This window comes from Salvelinus alpinus, chromosome 1, assembly GCF_045679555.1.
Source record: "Salvelinus alpinus chromosome 1, SLU_Salpinus.1, whole genome shotgun sequence".
NCBI lineage: Eukaryota > Metazoa > Chordata > Actinopteri > Salmoniformes > Salmonidae > Salvelinus > Salvelinus alpinus.
The window spans coordinates 101,608,998-101,632,077 of NC_092086.1; the positions used below are offsets into that span (position 1 = coordinate 101,608,998).

The following is a 23,080-nucleotide window of genomic DNA, read 5'->3' on the forward strand; positions in this document are numbered from 1 at the left end:
AGTGAATTATAAGTGAAATAATCTGTCTTTTAAACAAATGTTGGAAAAATGTCTTGTGTCATGAACAAAGTAGATGTCCTAACCGACTTGCCATAACTATAGTTTGTTAACAAGACATTTATGGAGTGGTTGAAAAACTAGTTTTAATGACTCCATCCTAAGTGTATGTAGACATCCGACTTCAACTGTATATGTTACTGAGCAAGGCAGAACTGTGTGCAGATCAATGATTTCCATTCCACCTCCCTCTCTTCCGGTGTAGATGTTCTCAAAAAGATCTTGATAAAAACATATGAGGCATTCTAATGTTGTGCCCTTAGGCAAGGCTTTTAACCTGATTACTCTCCAACATCAATCCATCTATTAAAGACTAAACCGTGAACCAAGTGGCCCCAGATGAATTCTGCCAAGCACATAAATCGAAATGTAATTAATAAAAATGAAGAAGTTTAACTCCTCTGAAAGAGATTTACACAGAAGCATGTATTGTGCAGTTTATCGCGTGGTATGCATCCACAGAGATGCAGTATGTCATGCGGTCTGCCCTGAGGGTCTTTGTCAATGATGTGCCCCTTGCAGTGCGAGTGAGTAGGTGTGAGTAGGTGTCTGTCAACCCCCCACCTTTCATAAGCACCTTTACAGGTCACTGCACACCTCTGGCATGCCAATTTTTCCAAGAAGCAATTAGCTCAGAATAAAGGACTAACTGCTGGTGTATGCTCTTATAATAGTCATGATTACAAGTGATGTGAAATAACTATCTCACACACTGCACCTCTAAATTGAAAGACATTGAAGGACAGAACATTCAAATAAATGTGGGGGGAGAGAAGAGGCTAAGATAGCCCACTGTTTGTTTCCACTTCAATTACTCTTATAACATCTTTGCACAACTTAAATAGATTCTGCACAACTGAATACATTCCCTACCGGTTAGATATATCACAGTAATTGTAAAAAGGCAGTGCAAGTCATGTAAAATCAAGGAGCATGTGTAAGATTTATTTACCACATCACAGTTGTAATCTATCAAGCTGTGTATGTCAAGATGATCCAGGTCTTTATTTTGATGTGCCACACACAGACATTAAAACCCACAATTTACATAAGATTAACCGACTGACTGGTTTTACACATGAATGATGTGCATCTATGAAACACATTTCGAAGAAGGAAATGCCCTTTATTCAGTTGTAACACGATTGATTGGCATTGGAAAAGGTCTCTACAACACATTTCTGAATCTGTCTAGGCAAGTTTTGGCTTCAATCAGTCCAGGGCATGTCACTTCTCACTGATGCGTAAAATTGACAAAAATAGTGTTGATAGAAATAAATAAATACATGTATACATATTTAATAAATAAATAAATCGATCAACACATTAATACATCCAAACAAATCGACTTGGCACCTCGACAGCTTGGTAGGCTGCATGTATTAAGACAGGCTACGTACTGTTCGGGAGCATATCGTTTCTCCCATTGTAAATGACAACACCAGGTGGATAGAAAACCAAAGCTGGCTCTGCCGGACTTAACGGTACCAACACATGTCCATGCTCGTCTTGCTCTGGCTTGGTCGTCGCCGTAAATGGTCTCATGTTGGTCACGGATGGAGAAGTTATTTGCCAAAAAAGTTTTTTCAAAGCCTTTCTGAACTCTCTTCTCATTAGACAATACAATATGGGGTTTAGACAGCTGTTAGAGTGCGCCAAACAGACAGACACTGGGAATACATATGCCTGCGTGGTGTAATATGCCCAACTGAAATGCACAACGTTGAGTTTTATGAGAATCCCCCACGCCGTTAGTGCCTGGTTCGGCAACCAACAGAGGAAGAATGACAGAACCACTATAGTCACAGATTTTGTCACTTTGGAGCGTCTCTTTGAGCTGGAGGTGTTCACATTCCTGGATGTGATGAAGCGCAAAAGCAGCAGGTAGCAGACGGAGATGATCCCCAGCGGTATTAGAAACCCGATCAGTACTTTTTGGCTATGGTAAAGTCCAAGCCAGAATTGTGCGTCAATAGTGTCTGGAAATTTAACAAGGCACAGTTCCTCGTTGGAGACAGTCGCCGTTGTGGAGAACACCGCATGGGGGAAAGCTGCGGACATAGCAGCAACCCATATGACAATGCTCATAAAGCGCGCGGAGCAGCAGCGGTGACGGCGCCGCCTGCTCTTGAGAGCCGATGCAACCGACCAGTACCGTGCCACACTCATAGCAGTCAGGAAAAACACACTTGCGTACATATTCATCGCTGTCACGTAAGACACTATCTTGCACATGGCTTTTCCAAAAAGCCAGGTGAAGTCCAGAGCGTTCTCCACTGCCCAAAAAGGAAGAGTTAATACAAACTGGAAATCAGTCAATGCTAAACTCGTCACGAAAAGGTTAATGGACGATTTCTTCCATACTTGTTTAGACTTCATGAGGTATAAGACAAGGATGTTTCCTATCAACCCCAAGGTACAGACCACAGAGTAAATCACAGAGATTATTATTCTCAGGACGGCGGATCCATCCCCGAATAAATCACTTTTCTCCAAATCAGACAAGTGAGCGTACTCTCCAAAGGACTGGTTCGTTTCATTAAACATGAAAGAGAAGTTCAAGTCAGCAACAGGATATAATCCTGAACCTTCCTCGGTTTGTTCCCCATGCATCTCTGACCTCAGCCCTGCACTGCTGCCGCTCAGAAAATCCATCTCATGTCCTGACAGTTGCCGTGGATGTTATGGGTATCCCAAGTGTTGAGACGCACCTGCTGCAGCTTGGTCTCTCTCACAATGTTATGGGTAGTGTTCTTGTTGCGTCTTGCTGAAACACACACAACAACCTGCTAGATGCCAAATCCGCTTTGAAATGGTCGAATCACGATCCCAGATGACAACTAACATAAAAGTAAAAGGGTTTTCATACATGTATCCATTATTAAGTTTTGAATAAAAAAACTAAATTATTAATTTTTTATCAATAAAACATAATGCGTAAAAGCATTAATATTGTGTGAACGGTTATATCATCATGAAGAAATGAAGGGACCCTTCCTCTGAGTATTAAGTGGGGTGTGACTAGAAAGGATCTACCTGGGACGTGTCTTATTTAAACATCGCCGCAGGGATTGGACAATGTGCCTTTTTACGCATGTGCACTTATGGCGCTGTCCGCAGTGCTGGTTTTAGGTAGTTTGCTTACATGAGCGACAATGGATCTATGCAAATCAAATGGATCTATCCAAATCTCTTCTCCCCGCTGCAGTACATCTTTAATGGAACGAAAAGGGAGTCATAAACCATTTGAGCTCATGCATTATATCATAGACCCATACTTGTATTACTCTGCCATTAATCCTGTAGAGCTCCATATCACCTGCAAAACGTATGAGGTAAACGTAAGTTTGTGGCTTCAATTCCACAGCAATGTGATCTGCACTTGTGTGAGAGAGCCATGCCTTCCAGTTAGGCTTTACAGTACATTACATACATTTATTTTGATTATAAATACATTTTCTTTATCTCAATCATCAACTGTAAACCCCTTTTTGACAGCTGTTGATGCAAAAGGGATTACTACATATAATGTAATTGATTGATTTGATGAAGTGAGATAATAAAACAATAATTATCTTTATCCTCATCTGTTTTACCAGGCACGTCGCCCTGCTCTACGTCCCCAACACGTGTCTCGGGACTCGTCTGAAGTCGGTAAAGCTGATATGGCAACTTCTGTCTGTAGCGTATGAACCGTTTGAGCTACAAACTAATATGACCCCACCATGGAAAGGGGAGATTCTCACGAACACGATGGTACTCTCCTTCTGAAGGTAATCCATACAAAGGAATGGAAATATGGAGGTAGTTTTGTGCCAACAAAATAAAGGGTTAAATATGTGTCCAAGAAAACCAAAACATTTCCTAGATATAGGACAGACACTTCAAAACCTTATTCTTATTATTTATTTTTTGACTGTCTTTTTAGCCATTTATGAATTTGTTATTCAGGTGAAATTCTATATTTTGTTAAATAATTTGTTTAAAAAAATGTTGATACCCGGAGGCTAAATTATCTATGGCATGTATTGAATTACAGACATTTTGCCGTGACGTACATTTTCAAAAAAACTGTTTTCGCTTTGTCATTATGGGCTATTGTGTGTAGATTGCTTAGACATGTTTTTATTAATAAAGAAATACGATTTAATCAATTTTAGAATAAGGCTGTAATGTAGCAAAATGTGCAAAAATGTAATGGGTCTGAATACTTCCTGAATGCACTGTAAATAGAGTCATTGAACACTGGTCACTTTAATAATGTTTACATACTGTTTAACCCACTGTTTATGAATATACTGAATTCTGTCATGGCTCATCCTATATAACTACTGCTGTACACACCTTTTCTATTCATATCTGTCCATATTGTCTATACAAACCATTTATATACGCTGAGTATACCAAACATTAGGAACACATTCCTAATATTGACAAGGTGTCAAAGCGTTCTACAGGGATGCTGGCCCATGTTGACTCCAATGCTTTCCACAGTTGTGTCAAGTTGGCTGGATGTCCTTAGGGTGGTGGACCATTCTTGATACTCACTGGAAACAGTTGATTCATACCCCATTGATTCATACCCTCATTTACCCTCATTATTAATTTAATCAATTTTAGAATAAGGCTGTGATCTAACAAACTGTAGAACACGCTCCGAATGCACTGTATATATATTAAATATCACGATTTTTCAGGGGGTGCTGCAGCACCCTCAGCACCCCTACTTCCCGTGGCTATGGGTGGTTTGTCCTTTCTGTTGTACTTTGAGCAGTGATGAAAAGTAAGAGTTGAAAGAAAAAGAAAGCAGTTGTTTTTCAAATAAAAGAAATCGAAAGGTTAACTTATGGGTTAACAGAGAACTGTGCTTTGCTGGTAAAACCTTTGAGCGACACAGTGTGATTATATTCACCTCTGAATAAAAAGCTTTGATTTAGCCCCGGGGAGAAAAACATGCATGATACCTGCTCCTCGATGGTAGAAACACATGTCCAAAGGCCATATCAAGACCCCCACATCTCTTTTGCTTTCTCACACACACACTCACTCACGCACGCACGTACTAACGCACGTACGCGCGCGCGCACACACACACACACACACACACACACACACTTTGTGTATTGTGTAGGTGTGAGTGTCTCACTTGAAGGCATGTTTGTTATCATTTACCATCTCCTCTTCAGAATGGCCTCTAACAATAGTTCACATCCAGCTATCCTCTTTCTATCACTGTCACCTGGCAACCTCTGTCACATACTCTTGAGGCATTGCAACTTAAAATAAGTCACTTTCCTTCAATTGTACTAGCTTGCTTTAATACACATACTCAGTCGAATCAATTTGTATTCTGCTTAGTAGGACATAATTTTTATTTTCTTGTTTTACCACAATACTTATTGAGGGTCTCACATCACAGGACCCAGAATAAGGGCTTTGGCGCTCTTACTTACATAAAGCCCCTTGTCACCTGTGGAGACATAAGGCCTTTACTGTGACACAAACTGTAAGTGTACACAGGGTTGGGTAGGTTACTTTCTAAATGTAATCTGTTACAGTTACTAGTTACCTGTCCTAAATTGTAATCAATAACATAACTTTTGGATTACCCAAACTCAGTAATGTAATTACATTACAAAAATGTATGTTACCAATTGAATGTCATCTATTGCAGGATACATCAATGTTAAAGTTTACATAGCTGGCCATAAATGGATGTTACATTTTACTTTATGGGTTGGTTGTGTATAGTAGGCTGCTTCTAACCCATCGCTTTCTACTACATATAATAATACGATTAAATAATACGATTAATCTTTACATTAAAATCCAAAGTCTATCAGTATTCCAGTCCTTCCAATAAATGTTATACCCCTTGATCTTCAAGAATAGGACTTGGAAATATGGAAGTATAGATTAGCCAAATTGTTTTACATGAGCATGACCCCAAAACGAAGGACTTATTAGCCATCCTTACTCTGTTGTTTGTGATTTGGTTGTCATGGAGGACTGATTGGGCTCATTGATTCAAGTTGAAAAATGAATGCTGCGCTCATGGAATGGCATGCTTTGTGCACTACTGAAAAGTGCTATTTACATGTGAAAAAAGAATGCCAAATGCTGCATTTGCTAGAGGCCTATTGTTTACCTTTTTGTTGGTGACACTTTTGATATATTGGTAATATGCAGCTGTTTAGAGGGCAAATCCAGAGATGAAACAATAACAAAACGGTTGTCCCGCATCTGTTTCGGTAAAAAAGCTGAGGGATGGGCCTGAAGAAATGTAACCACTTTCAGATTAATAGGACTGACCATCCATGATATAAAAAGTATTGTTTTAACCATGTTATGAGGCTATACAGTGCTTGTTTACATTTGTAATGTTTACAAACATTGGAATAAAACAAGCTTATATTTTGGGTTCTCATGTAGTGTGGCAGTTGATCTAAGCTCAAGAGGTATATACAGTATGTAAGTTATATTCTTCAAGAATAAATGTATATATATCTATAATTTATAAGTCTAAAAATGTATGTAGCAATTACTGATTGCTCTTTTAAGTCTATCAAAAGTGTGCAAGTTTGAGTATGAGTCCATTAGGCCTATGGATTATTATTATTTCGATCAGCATGAATTAGATTGAGCATGAAAAGTCCAATTTTTATTCCATAGGCTTGGAACCACACTATGCAGCTGTTGCAAGAGCCATTTTTTTCACTGGCTGTCCACTGGTGTCAAAAACAATGATTGACAGGCAGCTTAAACGTCTTGAATTCAACAATTATTGTGTTCAAAAACACATTTAGATTTGTGAACAGCCATCCACAACAACCACAATCAGTAAGGCGCAAATAGTTAAATGAGAGATTAGCAGTGTGATTCACATCAGTGCGCTACTGTATGTAGTCAGCTGCGGTTCTAGCTTGTATGGCTCCCTGAGCGATAGAAAACCGATTGCGCAAAATGTCACCATTACGTTTTTTTTTGTGCGGGCACCACGTGCCGCCCCCGGCAAGATGCCGCCCCGGGTGACTGCCCATGTCGCCTATACCTAAATCCACCACTGGATATCAGTAATAAGTGATATCCGTATCGCCGTAGACTAAACCACTGCTTTCATTCTTATCTCCAAGCATTTATTCAAGTTGGATAATCTTTGGATGCTGACAGCAGTCGTACCATTGGAAGACATAGCTTCGACTGTAGGCTACAAAAGCCTTTTCCTGCGATCCATCAAACACACTTGGTGTGTCATCGTAGTGGTCTTTGACTTGTGGTCAGACTCGCTCAGGTGGAACAAACTTAAAATTGCCCTTTTTTTTCAATGCTGATTTGAATGTCATTGAGAAAACAGAGAAGTGTCAAAGATTTTTTCCTCAGACATCCTTTCTGAATTTAAAAGTAATCCTTGAAGTAATCATCTAGTTTTTCAAAAGTATCTGTAATCTGATTACAATATTTGTTGCTGGTAATGTAACGGATTACAGTTACTTTTTTTGTAATCTGTTACTCCCCATCCCTGAGTGTACGTTATATACAAAGATTTACAAAAATGCCTCAGGTGAAAGATTATAAAGTTCAGTTACACTTAAATTGAGTTCTGTCCTAATGCCAACCCAAGGTTATCATGAATATGATTTAGAACTTTACACTATGTATTACATTTATGACAATTTGATCCTAGTCTCTGTTATATCACCTCATGTTCCTCTATGCTGCACTCTCTTTAACACTTAAATTCTCAGGTGACATCGTACCTTCATCTTTAAATCAAATCAATGTTTATTGGTTGTGTTCATAGTTTAGCAGATGTTATAGCAGGTGCAGCGAAGTGCTTGTGTTACTAGCGCCTAATGCAGTAAAAATGTCAAACAAGTTTGTTTTTTATCCTTCAGACTGCATTATTTATTCAAGAGTATGTCATGACAGCGTGAGAATAATCAGTGAATTCTGCTACAGCGCTGAACACAGGGACATCTAAGAGCATGTTGTGGAGAGACACCCAGCTGATATGTAAAATTGAAGATTTGCCAGTGTGCTTTTGCTCTACTCGCTATGCAAAATCAACCACAAGTCAATGGGTCTAGATATGAGCCCTGGGAAGATGACAGTTGGACACCACCATGTTTTGAAAATACTTTCAGTGAGAGACTTGGAAGAAGAGAAAAAGCAATATAACTTTTTCAGTTGAATAGAGTGCTTTCTCTGCTGTTTTTATTCAGGTGAGTACAGAAAACTACATTAATAATTTACACGATATGAATTACCTAGAGGCAAAATACAGTGTGTGAGGTTTGATTTACTATTTCACATCTAAACTATAATATTTCCATGGCAAAATTATACCCTAGAGGTAGTTAGCTTGATCTTTTCCTATTATTTTTTATTTTTGTTCACTTTTCCCAATTTGTAATATTTCGTTAGCAATTAAGTAACGCATTTGGCAGTAGTGAAGAGAAAGCCTAAATGAATTTCAGGTGATACAACACAGGTTACAATAATTGCTTTTTTATTATTATTATTGTTCACCACACACACACACACACACACACACACACACACACACACACACACACACACACACACACACACACACACACACACACACACACACACACACACACACACACACACACACACACACACACACACACACACACACACACACACACACACACACACACACACACACACACACACACACTCACACAGCAATCCCAGTAGAAGGGTTTGAAGGACATTGTGTAGGTGTCTTACTTGAAAGCCTGCTTGTTATCATTTACCATCGCCTCCTCTTGAGAATGTGGCCTCTAAAAATTGTTCACATCCAGCAATATTATTTTCTGACACTGTCACCTGGCGACCTATGTCATATACTCTTGAGGCATTGCAACTTAAAATATGTCACCTTGCTTCAATTGTTCCAGCTTGCTTTGAAAACAGCAGCTTGCTTTGAAAACAGATATTCAGCTGAACCATCTTCAGCTGCCAATTTGTATTCTGCTTAGTAGTTTTTATACTGGACCAATTAAAATAATTGGTATTCTCAACAACGAAAAAAGAAAAAGAATACCCCCACCCCCCGAGGACTCTTGATCGACAGCCTGGTCAATTCATTCAGACTATTCTTTTTTTTTTTTACCTCGAGGCTAACGGATGGCCATGGTAATAGGGTCAGTCAGAGAAGGAGCTGTGTCCCATGGGCATTCAAATGTGTCTCTTATCTTCTTCTTCCAAACTTTGGACTGTTATCCTTCCTGTTCTCTCCTTAGGAAAAATTGCATATACTTCCCCCCCACACTATTTTTAAATGTTTTATTTAACCTGGCAAGTCAGTTAAGAACAAATTCTTATTTACAATGACTAGCCTAAGAGCAGTGGGTTAACTGCCTTGTTCAGGGGCAGCACAACAGATGTGACCTTGTCAGGTCAGGGATTCAATCTAGCAACCTTTCACTTACTGGCCCAATGCTCTAACCACTAGGCTACCTGCCTTTTGGTGTATTGCTATCAGTTTCTTATGAGGTATAATGCCAGCTAGCCTCCCCGTGAGATTTTAGTTGTACTGTTATTGTCATCAGATAAAACAGTGAGAGAAAGATACTGTGAATGTTTTGTACACTCTTAGTTTCTATGTGTCTGTCATCTTCAACTCAGAAGTTGGGAAGAGGGTTGATGACCACAAGTTACTCATACATACCACATAGTCCCTATACCTTGTTTGAACAGTTAACCTCACACTCTATACTGGTGGCAGGAAGCCTCGAGGTTAGATCGTTGGGCCAGTAACTGAAAGGTCGCTGGTTGAAATACTGGAGCTGACAATTTGAAAAATGTGTTGCTGTGCCCTTGAGCAAGGCACTTAACCCTAATTGATCCAGGGGTGCTGTACAATGGAGCCCCTGGGAGTTGAAATATGCAAAGAAAATGTTTCCATTACACACTTGTGTGTAACAGGACAAATATAAGCACCCCTCAGTTATTATTATCTTTGTCATATGGCAGTTTTCTTGGTCCCAGGTCATCTGACATGTTTTTGTGTCTAACAGCAACTAACATTTGGCCCCTTCAATCGTTCATAAGCAGTTGCAACAGTTATAGAAGTTGCAATTGACATTCTTCATCTTTTATAAAGGTTGTCTGCAGTACATTTCCTCTAGTGATGTTTCTTCGCCAACCATTGTTCATACACCCGGAGCATCTGTAGTTAAAGTAGAACAAAGACATACTGAACTGTAGTTGCTTAGTCTTTTCCTCGTCAATGAAGTGTGTGTGTGTGTGTGTGTGTGTTATTTGACCATGCTGGTAATTTATGAACATCTTGGCCATGTTCTGTTATAATCTCCACCCGGCACAGCCAGAAGAGGACTGGCCACCCCTCATAGCCTGGTTCCTCTCTAGGTTTCTTCCTAGGTTTTGCCCTTTCTAGGGAGTTTTTCCTAGCCACCGTGCTTCTACACCTGCATTGCTTGCTGTTTGGGGTTTTAGGCTGGGTTCCTGTACAGCACTTTGAGATATCAGAAGGGCTATATAAATACATTTGATTTGATTTGTATGTGTGTGCCCGTGACTACATAGGACAGAAATTATATTTCTTATTGCACAAAAACAAAACAGTCCATATCTGTGTCTACAACTGGAAACATTTTCAAGGACAGTTGAGTTGACAATGTCTTAGATGTCAACTTTGAGTGACCAAGGAACCGGATTGGATGGTGTGCTGTACATCTCTGACACAGCATAAAGAACAATCTGGCCATTAATTGTCTGTTTGCTTGTCTATGATAGAACTAATGGGGAAACAAAAATACAAGTGTCTTGAAGTTTAAAAGACAGAAAGTACAGAAAGTATAAAGATGAATATGTGTATAATCTGCAGGTATGAGGTAGGCCTAAAACAGCGACAAAGTTAATTAACAATGGATTAAGCAAGACACTTTTATCTCAGGCAGTGCAGCTGATAAGAGATTTGTATACTTCTTCGGGCTACTCTTCTTCAAAGAATTCTGAAATATGATGAAAGGTGATCTACTGGTGTACAAGACCCCTGTCTCTGAACTGATAGAAAGGTAACAACTCAGCCCTAGGTCTAAACTTAAGTTTGATTGTCAGTGTCAAAAACTTTTAAAAGTGCCACATTTTACAGTGTAAGAGTTGTGTCTTTAAATGTTAATATCTTGACACAGCGCTAACATTTCAAGAATGACAATGGATTAAGCAAGACAATATATTTAACATGACACATTAGAGATTTAGAAAAACCTCTGAGACAAATTCAAATCTTCAAACTCATACTGTCACGATCGTCTAAGGTGCAAACAGCAAACTGGTGAGAGTACCCCCCCCCCCAAAACCTGAACCTATAGGGGAGGGTCTGGGTGGGCATTTCTCTGGTGCGGGACGTAGACTCCACTCCACCTCCGGCTTGGCCCACTTAGGTGGCGCCTCTAGACTGGGACTGGGGACAATCTTTTCCAGCCAGGATCTCCTTCCACGTGTAGGATCCTTTGCCGTCCAGGATGTCCTCCCATGTCCAACTCTCCAAAAACCGCTGCTCCCTCTTACCACGCTGCTTGGTCCATTTTTGGTGGGTAGTTCTGTCACGATCGTCTAAGGTGGAAACAGTAGACCAAGGTGCAGTGTGGTGAGCGTACATACTTCTTTATTATAAGATGTCGCCAACAAAACAATAAACATCAAAACAAAAACGTGACGCCAACGTAGGGCTCACAGGCAACTATACATGGACAACTACCCACCAATACAGGTGGGAAAAAGGCTACCTAAGTATGGTTCTCAATCATAGACAACGATAGACAGCTGCCTCTGATTGAGAACCACACCCGGCCAAACACCAAGAAATACAAATCATAGAAAAAGGAACTTAGAATGCCCACCCAAATCACACCCTGACCAAACCAAAATAGAGACATAAAAAGCTCTCTACGGTCAGGGCGTGACACATACTGCATTTTCTTGAAAATAGTACATTACTGTCTGTTATAAACATTTAAATAAACATTGTGAGTGAACAGTGTTGACAGGAAGTATCTATGCTCTGCTGTGTCTGACTGAGAAGCAAGCACTGGGTTGAGTCCACTAGCTTCCATAGCCAAAAAGTCAGATTGCACAGCCAAAAAGTCAACATGTGCTTTTTGGTCTTAATTTAAGTTTAGGGTTAGGCCTAAGGTTAGCAGTGTGGTTAAGGTTAGGGTTAAGGTTAGAGTTAGGTTTAAAATAATATTTTAAGAGCATAAATTGTGGAAATGGGTGGGGTTTATTCCTTTGTTCACCGGGGAGAAAGCCCTTTTCTCAAAATGCTTTTAACACCTCTTAGATGTAAAGTTCCCTGTTTCGGCGACCTGCGTGATTCTGGTACCAGTTCAGACCGGCATTTCTGCTTATAAACCAATAAACTGATAAGCTTATAAACTGTGGACACCTTAGATCGAAATGGCTTGCATTGAGCGAAAGCCCTCGTTCACATTTTTTGCACCTGTCTGATGTAGGATGTGAAATCTGAAACCACTTGATGCTGGGATGTCCCTCCTACCATTTAATTTTCTCTTTCGACTGTACATCAACTCCTGACTGAACCAACTCAACCCTCCCCTAACTCTGACGACGCTGAGTCAATTGCGGGTTGTCAGGGAAATTGTAAGGAGTAAAACGTACATAATTTTCTTTAGGAATGTAGTGGAGTAAAACTAAAAGTTGTCAAAAAATATAATAGTAAAGTTAAGTACGGATACCCCAAAAAACGACTTAAGTATTTTTACTTAAGTACTTTACAGCACTGCGTAGATTACATTTTAGATTACATGTTGTTACATTTATTAAAATAACAGTGTTAAACCTTAAGTAACAGCCTTAGACAAGTGTTGTTTCAGAAGATCCACCTTAAATCAAACTTTTATCAACTTATCATTTACACTATTTCAATTTGAGTCTGGTCTGAATGAGAGCATGAATGAGTGAGTGCATTGGGAATGAGTGCATTGGGAAAGTATTCAGACCCCTTGACTTTCCTCACATTTTGTTACGTTACAGCCTTCTAAAATGAATTAAATGGTTTTCTACACACAATACCCCATAATGACAAAGCAAAAACTGGGTTTTAGAATTTTTTACGAATTTATGAAAAATAAAAACTGAAATATCACATTTACATAAGTATTCAGACCTTTTACTCTGTACTTTGTTGAAGCACCTATGGCAGCAATTACAGCCTCGAGTCTTCTGGGGTAGGAAGATACAAAATTGGCACACCAGTATTTGGGGATTTTCTCCCATTCTTCTTGCAGATCCTCTCAAGCTCTGTCAAGTTGGATGGGGAGTGTCACTGTACAGCTATTTTCAGGTATCTCCAGAGATGTTTAGATCGGGTTCAAGTCCGGGGTCTGGCTGGGCCACTCAAGGACATTCAGAGACTTGTCCCGAAGCCACTACTGCGTTGTCTTGGCTGTGTGCTTATGGTCGTTGTCGGGTTGGAAGGTGAACCTTCACCCCAGTCTGGGGTCCTGAGCGCTCTGGAGCAGGTTTTCAGCAAGCATCTCTCTATACTTTACTCCGCTCATCTTTCCCTCAATCCTGACGAGTCTTCCAGCCACTGCCACTGAAAAAAATCCCCACAGCATGATGCTGCCACCACCATGCTTCACCGTAGGGATGGTGCCAGGTTTCCTCCAGATGTGACGCTGGGCATTCAGGCCAAAGAGTTCAATCTTGGTTTCATCAGACCAGAGAATCTTGTTTCTCATGGTCTGAGAGTCTTTAGGTGACTTTTGGCAAACTCCAAGCTTTCACGTGCCTTTTATTGAGGAGTGACTTCCATCTGGCCACTCTACCATAAAGCTGCAGAGATGGTTGTACTTCTGGAAGATTCTCCCATCTCCACAGAGGAACTCTGTCAGAGTGATCATTGGGTTCTTGGTCACCTCCCTGACCAAGGCCCTTCTCCACAGTTTGCTTAGTTTGGCCAGGCGGCCACCTCTAGGAAGAGTTTAGGTGGTTCCAAACTTCTTCCACTAAGAATGATGGAGGCCACTGTGTTCTTGGGGACCTTCAATGCTGCAGAAATGTTTTGCTACCCTTCTACAGATCTGTAATGCAACACAATCCTGTCTAGGATCTCTACGGACAATTCCTTCAACCTCATGGCTTGGTTTTTGTTCTGACATGCACTGTCATCTGTGGGACCTTATATAGACTGGTGTGTGTCTTTCCAAATCATGTCCAATCAATTGGATTTACCACAGTTGGACTCCAAACAAGTTGTAGAAACATCTCAAGGATGATCAATGGAAACAGGATGCACCTGAGCTCAATTTCGAGTCTCATAGCAAAGGGTCTGAATACTTATGTAAATAAGGTGTTTCTGTTTTTATTTGAAATAATTTGGAAAAAATTCTACAAACCTGTTTTCTCTTTTCACTATGGGGTAGTGTGTGTAGTTTTTTTTAGAATAAGGCTGTAACGTAACACAATGTGGAAAAAGTCAAGGGGTCTGAATACTTTCCGAATGCATTGCATACACTGCACTCTGTAATTTTTGGGACAGTGAAGAATGTTTTCTTCTTTAGGCTCTATACTCCAAAAGTTTGGATTTTAAATCAAACAATGACTCTGAGGTTAAAGTGTAGACTGTCAGCTTTAATTTGTGGGTATTTTCATCCATATCCGGTGAACCGTTTAGAAATTACAACACTTTTTGTACATCGTCCCCCCATTTTAGGGGATCAAAAGTATTGGGACAAATTCACTTATGTGTATTAAAGTACTCATAACTTTAGAATTTGTTTCCCGTATTCCTAGCACTCAATGATTAAATCAAGCTTGTGACTCTACAAACTTGTTGGATGCCTTTGCTGTTTGTTTTGGTTGTGTTTCAGATGATTTGGTTCGCAATAGAAACTAAGTAAGCGATAATAAAAGAGAGGCTATGTGTTTGTTCCTTGGAAAATAATGAAAAACGTGGAAGGTGTGTAACTGACCTTCCACGGAGTTGCATTATTTTCCAGAGAACGCATAGAGCCCCGAGTTGATTATCCCTTTTATACCATGGCTATAATTTAACACATTTGCCACTAGAAATGTGTTCAGTTGCTGGTAGAAATGTGTTCAACATCCACTGAAGTAGCTAGCAAGTTTACTAGATAGCTACAGTAGTTGCCGTGGTAACCATAGACTTGCTAGTTTGGCTTACCAAACCGTCAGTCCTAGCTTGCTATTATGAAAATCAAATTCAACAATACCAATACTGTTTTCAATTTGACTTTTGATTTTAAAAGCAGCTCAAACAAAACATGTAAAAATGAACTATAGCCATTGAATTCTACCATGCAAATACACTGTGTGTTATAGGGAAATAATACATGTTCTAGAATGGCAATCAGAAAGGAGTATTCAACAATGCCATGGTATAATTAGGGCAATAATTCCCGAGGAGGTGTGGCATATGGCTAAGGGGTGGTCTTATGAACGATGCAACGTGGAGTGCCTGGACACAGCTCTTAGCCGTGGTATATTGGCCATATATCACAAACCCCCGAGGTGCCTTATTGCTATTATAAACTGGTTAGTAACGTAATTAGAGCAGTAAAAATACATGTTTTGTCATACCCATGGTATACAGTCTCATATACCACGGCTGTGAGCCAATCAACACTCAGGGCTCGAACCACCCAGTTTATAAATAAGCAATAAGGCCAGAGAAGGTGTGGTATATGGCCAATATGCCAAGGCTAAGGGCTGTTCTTAGGCACGATGCAACCTTGAACCATCCAGTTTATAATGGTAAATAATGTATTGTGTCATTTTTGGTTTAACTTTTATTGTAAATTTAAAAAAGACTATGTTTCTAAACACTTCTACATTAATGTGGATGCTACCGTGATTACGGATAGTCCTGAATTAATCGTGAATAATTAAGACTGAGAAAGTTATAGACTCACAAATATCATACTTTCAAGACACGCTAACCTTTCACCATTGCAATAGCAGGGGAAGTTAGCATTTTGGGGGGGGTGTATGATATTTGTGCGTCTAACTTTTTCACTCATCATTATTCACAATTCATTCAAGACTATCCGTAATCATGGTAGCATTCACATTAATGTAGAAGTGTTTAGAAACATTTAAAAGTGACCACGTGGACAGGTCTGGTAGTCAGCGTATTGACAAGTTGTTATCTATGTATTTGTGCGTCTGTATCTTTCTCACTCATCATTTTTCACAATTCATTCAGGACTTTCCCTAGTCATGGCAGCATCCACATTCATGTAGAAGTGTTTAGAAACTTATTCTATTCTTATTTACAATAAAAGTGACTCCAAAATGACACAATACATTATTTATCCATTAATTTCTAAAGGGCACAAAATAATCTGAAAGAAACCCAACCAAAACAAACAGCGAATGCATCCAACAAGTTTGTAGAGTCACAAGCTTGATTTATGGGAATATAGGAATATGGGACCAAATGCTAAACTTTTGAATACTTGAAAAAACATATAAGTGAATTTGCCACAATACTTTTTGTCCCCTAAAATGGGGGGACTATGTACAGAAAGTTCTGTAATTTCTAAACAGTTCACACAATATGCATGAAAATACTCTCAAAGTAAAGCTGACACTCTGCAGTTTAACCTTGTAGTCATTGTATAATTTAAAATACAAAATGCTGGAGTACAGAGCTAAAATAATAAAAAATGCTTCACTGTCCCAGTAATTACGGAGGGCACTGTAAATACTTTAGGTGCTAAAACACATGACACATTTCTCCAGCTCAAGTTCACACATTTTTCAAGCGGTGTAACAGTTGGAAAGAGACCAGAAACACAGTCTTGAGAAAACATCTTTCAAGTCAAAGGTGTCAAAACCAAGGCATTGTCTGCAGGTGGTGTGAACAGCATATTGGCTATGTGTTTGTATTTTCCAAACTTGAAAATCAAAACCACAAGAGAAAAAAAATAACCACAGCAAAAGCAGAGCCCTATCTCATCTCAGCCCCCTCACCCCTACTGCTGAACACTCATACAAGGTGCCTTCTTCTATGGACTCAGTGGGCTGCTCTACCAGGCCACAGGATGGAGAGATTCAGCAGAATCATACATTTTGGGGAACACTAGTGCAAACCACCCTCTTGATTGCCTCTGTTTGGAAATTAGCAAGTAGTTACCTTTATGTCCATCTTTCAATATGTCCGTGGCTGTCACGTTGTGTTACTCTAAAGCACTGTGCTGTACTGTATCTACTGTGACACATTGTGATGATGATGATGTCTTCTCTCAGCTTGCTCTGAGGTTACCATCGTGGGAGGACATGACGTCAAGCCTCACTCCAAGCCATGGATGGTGTCCCTTCAGGTCTATAATGAGGTCTATAAAGATGGTGTCCCTTCAGGTCGATATAGTCACGTTTGTGGAGGGACTCTGATCCAAGACCAGTGGGTCCTAACAGCAGCTCAAATCAAATCCAATTGTGTTGGTCACATACACATATTTAGCAGATGTTATTGCGGGTGTAGCGAAATGCTTGTGTTCCTAGCTCCAACAGTGCAGTAGTATCTAACAATTCACAACAATACACACAAATATAAAAGTAAAATAATGGAATTAAGTAATGTAAAAGTATGAGGACGAGCAATGTCGGAGTGGCATTGACAAAAATACAGTAGAATAGAATACAGTATATACATATGAAATGAGTAAAGCAGTATGTAAACATTATTGAAGTGACTAGTGTTCCATTATTAAAGTGACCAGTGATTCCATGTCTATGTATGTAGGGCAGCAGCCTCTAAGGTGCAGGGTTGAATAAATGGGTGGTAGCCGGCTAGTGATGGCTATATAACAGTCTGATGGCCTTGAGATATAAGCTGTTTTTCAGTCTCTCGGTCCCAGCTTTGATGCACCTGTACTGACCTCGCCTTCTGGATGGTAGCGGGGTGAACAGGCCGTGGCTCGGATGGTAATGTCCTTGATGATATTTTTGGCCTTCCTGTGACATCGGGTGCTGTAGGTGTCCTGGAGGGCAGGCAGTGTGCCCCCAGTGATGCGTTGTGCAGACCGCACCACCCTCTGGAGAGCCCTGCAGTTGCTGGCGGTGCAGTTGCCGTACCAGGCGGTGATACTGTAAGGGGTAGGTTAATTGACTGATAGCCTGTATTAACACCATGGTAATACAGTATCTTATTTACAGAGTTCAGGCAAGGACACCATACATACACCGTACTGTAAAAATAAGAGTTTTTTTGCTTTCATTTATATTGTGTGTGATTATAGTATTTAGAAATGGCCAGTTCAGAGGAAAGTATACTGCATAATGTGAACAAGAAAAACTATGTCTTGAATTGCAGTTTCTTTGGGGAGTCTAAGAAATCAGTGACAGCCCTCCTTGGAGCTCACTCTCTGACGAGCAGCAAACACACACAGTGGGTGGACATAGAGGAGTACTATATGCCGGGCACCTACAGTGACAAAACATAGGCAGAAAACATCATGTTGATCAAGTTGAATTAATCACAGCAACTGCAGACACATTAGGGCCTCATTAGTAGAACATGCAGCATCAATAATTCTGTTCAGGTTGATGTCTGGATGTATTTGTTTATTGAAGATGCCATGAGGACGCTTGCATCATGTAGCGCAAGATACACCAATATCCATTTCAGACATAGGATGTGGTATAGTATATTACCTTTAAAATAAAAACTCTGGATGTCATCATCACAAGATAATTACCTGATGCTAAACAGTAGGGGGGTATTTTTGTTCTTAAAGCTGAAGACGTAAGTCAAGACAAACGGCAAGACAGTGAAAGTGAAAGAGTTTTCAAAGTCTGGCACAACAGAGTCAAGACAACAAAGGCAGACGCTTGCCAAGTATGGTGTGTGGGGGAACTGATAGATCTAACTCTATTGATTACCACTTTGTTGCAGCATACTGTGTGGGCATTTTTCCATGGTGAATTACCTTTTGAACCAGTTAGATGCCATGAGGTCTAGCTACTTTGCATGAAAGGTCAAATGTGTAACTACAGTGGTGCCAACTTTTTCCTGACAGTTTTATTTTTCTTTCTAGAGGATGCATGGTTCAATGAAAAATAGAGAGGGGCTTTTCAGTGGGCTTTTCAATGCATTCTCAAGCTGACTTGAAACTTAGGCAGGCTCCATTAGGTAAGCTACATGGATGAGGTGAGGTAAACATTAAGCATTGGGCTCGGCAGTACATGCTAGTCGCTGCCTTTGTTCACACAGATTTTGGATGCCTACAGCACATATTGACATTATGCAAAGATGTGAAGATTCACAGGGCAAGAATGAACTGCAAAGACCACAGCACAGCGAAGACCACAGCAAGGACAAGCACAATAATAACTTTTAACTTTTGTTTTGTTTGCAAAATATATTTTATTATGCAGTAAAACAGATCCTGTCACTTAATAATTTACAAAATCCATAAAACAAGAAAAGCAGCTAGTTTGAAGGATTTATTTTCTCCAACAATAGCACTATTCTCAGTCTACCATTATTTCTAAAACGAATATAGTGGTATTCTTGAATTTCCAAATATTACAACACCAACATCAGACTAAGGATGGATGAAAAGGACTAAAATATTAATGAGAAGAGAGACTCATGGGAGCAGAATTCTCGTTGCTGGAGGACTGCAGCAGGACTTTCAGTACAAATCTTATTCCCAAAACACCTGTGGAAATTGGTGGAAAATATCAAAATAAACATACAAAATGTTGAAATATGACTGCTGTGCTGTCATGAGATACTTTTTTGTGGATGTGTCATGTCAAAGTAATGCTCGCCGAAAAGGCTTCAATCAATGTAAGAGCTGACAGTTTATTAAATCCAAAAGTAGATGCCTAAAGGTGCGTTCAGGCACTATGACAGAAAAGGCTATACGGACACTCCTGACCTGCAAACCAACATTTTATTACCGAATTGGTTCAAATTAAATTAAAGTTAGGATTAGGGTTAGGTTTAGGTTTAGGGTTAAGGTTAGGTTTAGGGGTTTGGTTAAGGCTATGGTTAAGGTAAGGGTCCGTTTTAGATGTTGTTTAGTCGTTTTACAAGTCAGGAGTTTCTTTTTAGTCTCCCCACTATGACCGAGCCAAGCAATCTCATCTCTAGGCCAAGAGAGGCCAGAGAGTGGCCATCTAATAGCCAGATAGACAGGCATCGAGGCATTCAGTTGCTGTTAGATGGGACGTTAACATGGGCAAAACGGGTGACCGAAGTGACTTTAAGCGTGATATGATCGTCAGTGCCAGGCGCGCCGGTTTCAGTATCTCAGAAATGGACGGCCTCCTGGGCTTTTCACACACAAGGGTGTCTAGGGTTTACCGATAATAGTGCGACAAACAAAAAAACATCCAGTCAGAGGCTGTCCTGTGGGCAAAAACAGCTCGTTGATGAGAGAAGTCAAACGAGAATGGCAAGTATCGTGCAAGCTAACAGGTGAGCCACAAACAGGCAAATAACAGCGCAGGTCAACAGTGGTGTGCAGACTGGCATCTCGGAACACACAACTCGTTGGTCTTTGTCATGGGTGGGCTATTGCAGCAGACGACCACACCGGGTTCCAGTCCTATCAGCTTAAAACAAGAAGCTGCTCCAGTGGGCACGCGATCACCAACACTGGACAATTGAGGAGTGGAAAAACAATGCCTGGTCCGACAAATCCCAGTTCCTGTTGCGTCAGGATTTGGCATAAGCAGCATGAGTCCATGGCCCCAATCTGCCTGGTGTCAACGGTACAGGCTGGTGGCGGTGGTGTAATGATGTGGGGCATTTTTTCCTGGCACACATTAGGTCCCTTGATACCAATTGAGCAACATTTGAACGCCACAGCGTATCTGTAGCTGTTCCGGAGGCAATGGGGGGTCTGACACGGTATTAGATGAGTGTTCCTAATAAACTGTCCACTGAGTGTATATATCTCTAGAGACAGAGCATCTTGCACTTTACAGCCCACATGCCCCTACACGATCTCAGAACCATAGTGGGGATGAATGAGTAGAGAGGAAATTACAGAGCATTACCACCATCTACTGGACAGATTTATAGAAAGCACTTCCCATAGTGTAACAGCACCAACAGTGTAATCCCTGCAGAGCGTGCAGCATTGATGCAATCTCACTCCGGGTATTATGCAGTCCTGACTACAAAGCCCACATAGAAGGAGGGTTTTGGTGCAGTAATTGCCAACCTCTGTTAACAGTCAAACAGAATGGAAAAAAAGGTGTAGACCGATACTATTCAATCCCTTTTTGCTCATGCCCCTCGTCAATTGCTAAAGTCTTGCCATAAAACTCTCAGTGGATGATATTTCACTGCTATTACATCATGAATGAGACTGGAGCAATGATGCTCCTTTAATCTCCAGGGTAGAGTTAGCTCAATATCCAACATGCTGAGGCAAAGTTGAGGTCAGACTGGGAGAGGCTGTTCTTCAGTACTGGTCGTTGTGTTGAGACCTATAGGGTGTGCATGTTTTTGTTCCAGCCCAGTATTGTAGGCAGGGCCGGCCCTAGCCTTTTCGGGCCCTGAGCGAGATCTACCTTGCGTGCAAAACATTTTAGTGTCCCTCCTGTTGATGACAGAGAGAGAAAAAAAAATGTTTTAAAGAAAATGTCCTTCAATTTTACAATTGTACACCTTTTGCCATGGGACGTAGAGAAAGTTTTGCAGTTTTAAAGCAAGCTTTCTGCAGTTCTACACAATTTGCCATGGGGCAGAGAGATCATTTTGCAGTTTTAGAACAAATTTCATGCAATTCTACTCATTTTGCCATGGGGGAGAGAGAAAAAATGTGCAATTTTACAGCTAATTTCTTGCAATTCTACACATTTTGCCAGGACTAATGCCATATTGAAGATATCTGAGTGAGAGTGACAAAAATCAATCGGAGCCAACTGGAAGTCCCCTGTGCACGTGACTTCCGTGCCCAGTTGGTATTCGTTCATGATTACTACACGTTTAGATAGCTGGTTTGACTAATTTACCAATCTAAAATTGTTAGCTGACATACTGTAGCTTATTGAGTGACTGTCAGTGACTGACATAACAAGAGAAAAACTGCTGATGAACAACCAAATTCCAACCTTGCACTAGTCTACTGTTCTAACTATCAACAGTAAGTTGAAAGCTAACTGAGTTCCTATATACACTGCTCAAAAAAATAAAGGGAACACTTAAACAACACAATGTAACTCCAAGTCAATCACACTTCTGTGAAATCAAACTGTCCACTTAGGAAGCAACACTGATTGACAATAAATTTCACATGCTGTTGTGCAAATGGAATAGACAAAAGGTGGAAATTATAGGCAATTAGCAAGACACCCCCAATAAAGGAGTGGTTCTGCAGGTGGTGACCACAGACCACTTCTCAGTTCCTATGCTTCCTGACTGATGTTTTGGTCACTTTTGAATGCTGGCGATGCTTTCACTCTAGTGGTAGCATGAGACGGAGTCTACAACCCACACAAGTGGCTCAGGTAGTGCAGCTCATCCAGGATGGCACATCAATGCGAGCTGTGGCAAGAAGGTTTGCTGTGTCTGTCAGCGTAGTGTCCAGAGCATGGAGGCGCTACCAGGAGACAGGCCAGTACATCAGGAGACGTGGAGGAGGCCGTGAGGGTGGTATGAGGGTGGTATGAGGGTGGTATGAGGGCCCGACGTCCACAGGTGGGGGTTGTGCTTACAGCCCAACACCGTGCAGGACGTTTGGCATTTGTCAGAGAACACCAAGATTGGCAAATTCGCCACTGGCGCCCTGTGCTCTTCACAGATGAAAGCAGGTTCACACTGAGCACATGAGCACATGTGACAGACGTGACAGAGTCTGGAGACGCCGTGGAGAACGTTCTGCTGCCTGCAACATCCTCCAGCATGACCGGTTTGGCGGTGGGTCAGTCATGGTGTGGGGTGGCATTTCTTTGTGGGGCCGCACAGCCCTCCATGTGCTCGCCAGAGGTAGCCTGACTGCCATTAGGTACCGAGATG

At 40.7% G+C, this 23,080-nt stretch overlaps 1 protein-coding gene across 1 annotated transcript; it reads right to left on the reverse strand.

Annotated features, from left to right (window-relative positions):
* Positions 1 to 1,059: 1,059 nt before the first annotated feature.
* LOC139568390 (relaxin-3 receptor 1-like) lies at positions 1,060 to 3,037 on the reverse strand. The gene has a single exon (XM_071390179.1). It carries the CDS (start codon positions 2,710 to 2,712, stop codon positions 1,450 to 1,452), a length of 1,263 nt encoding a protein of 420 aa, XP_071246280.1. The 5' UTR covers positions 2,713 to 3,037; the 3' UTR covers positions 1,060 to 1,449.
* Positions 3,038 to 23,080: the final 20,043 nt, after the last annotated feature.

Coding starts and splice junctions, on each gene's coding strand:
- LOC139568390 (XM_071390179.1), bottom strand. CDS start 2,712: ATGGATTTTCTGAGCGGCAGCAGTGCAGGGCTGAGGTCAGAGATGCAT.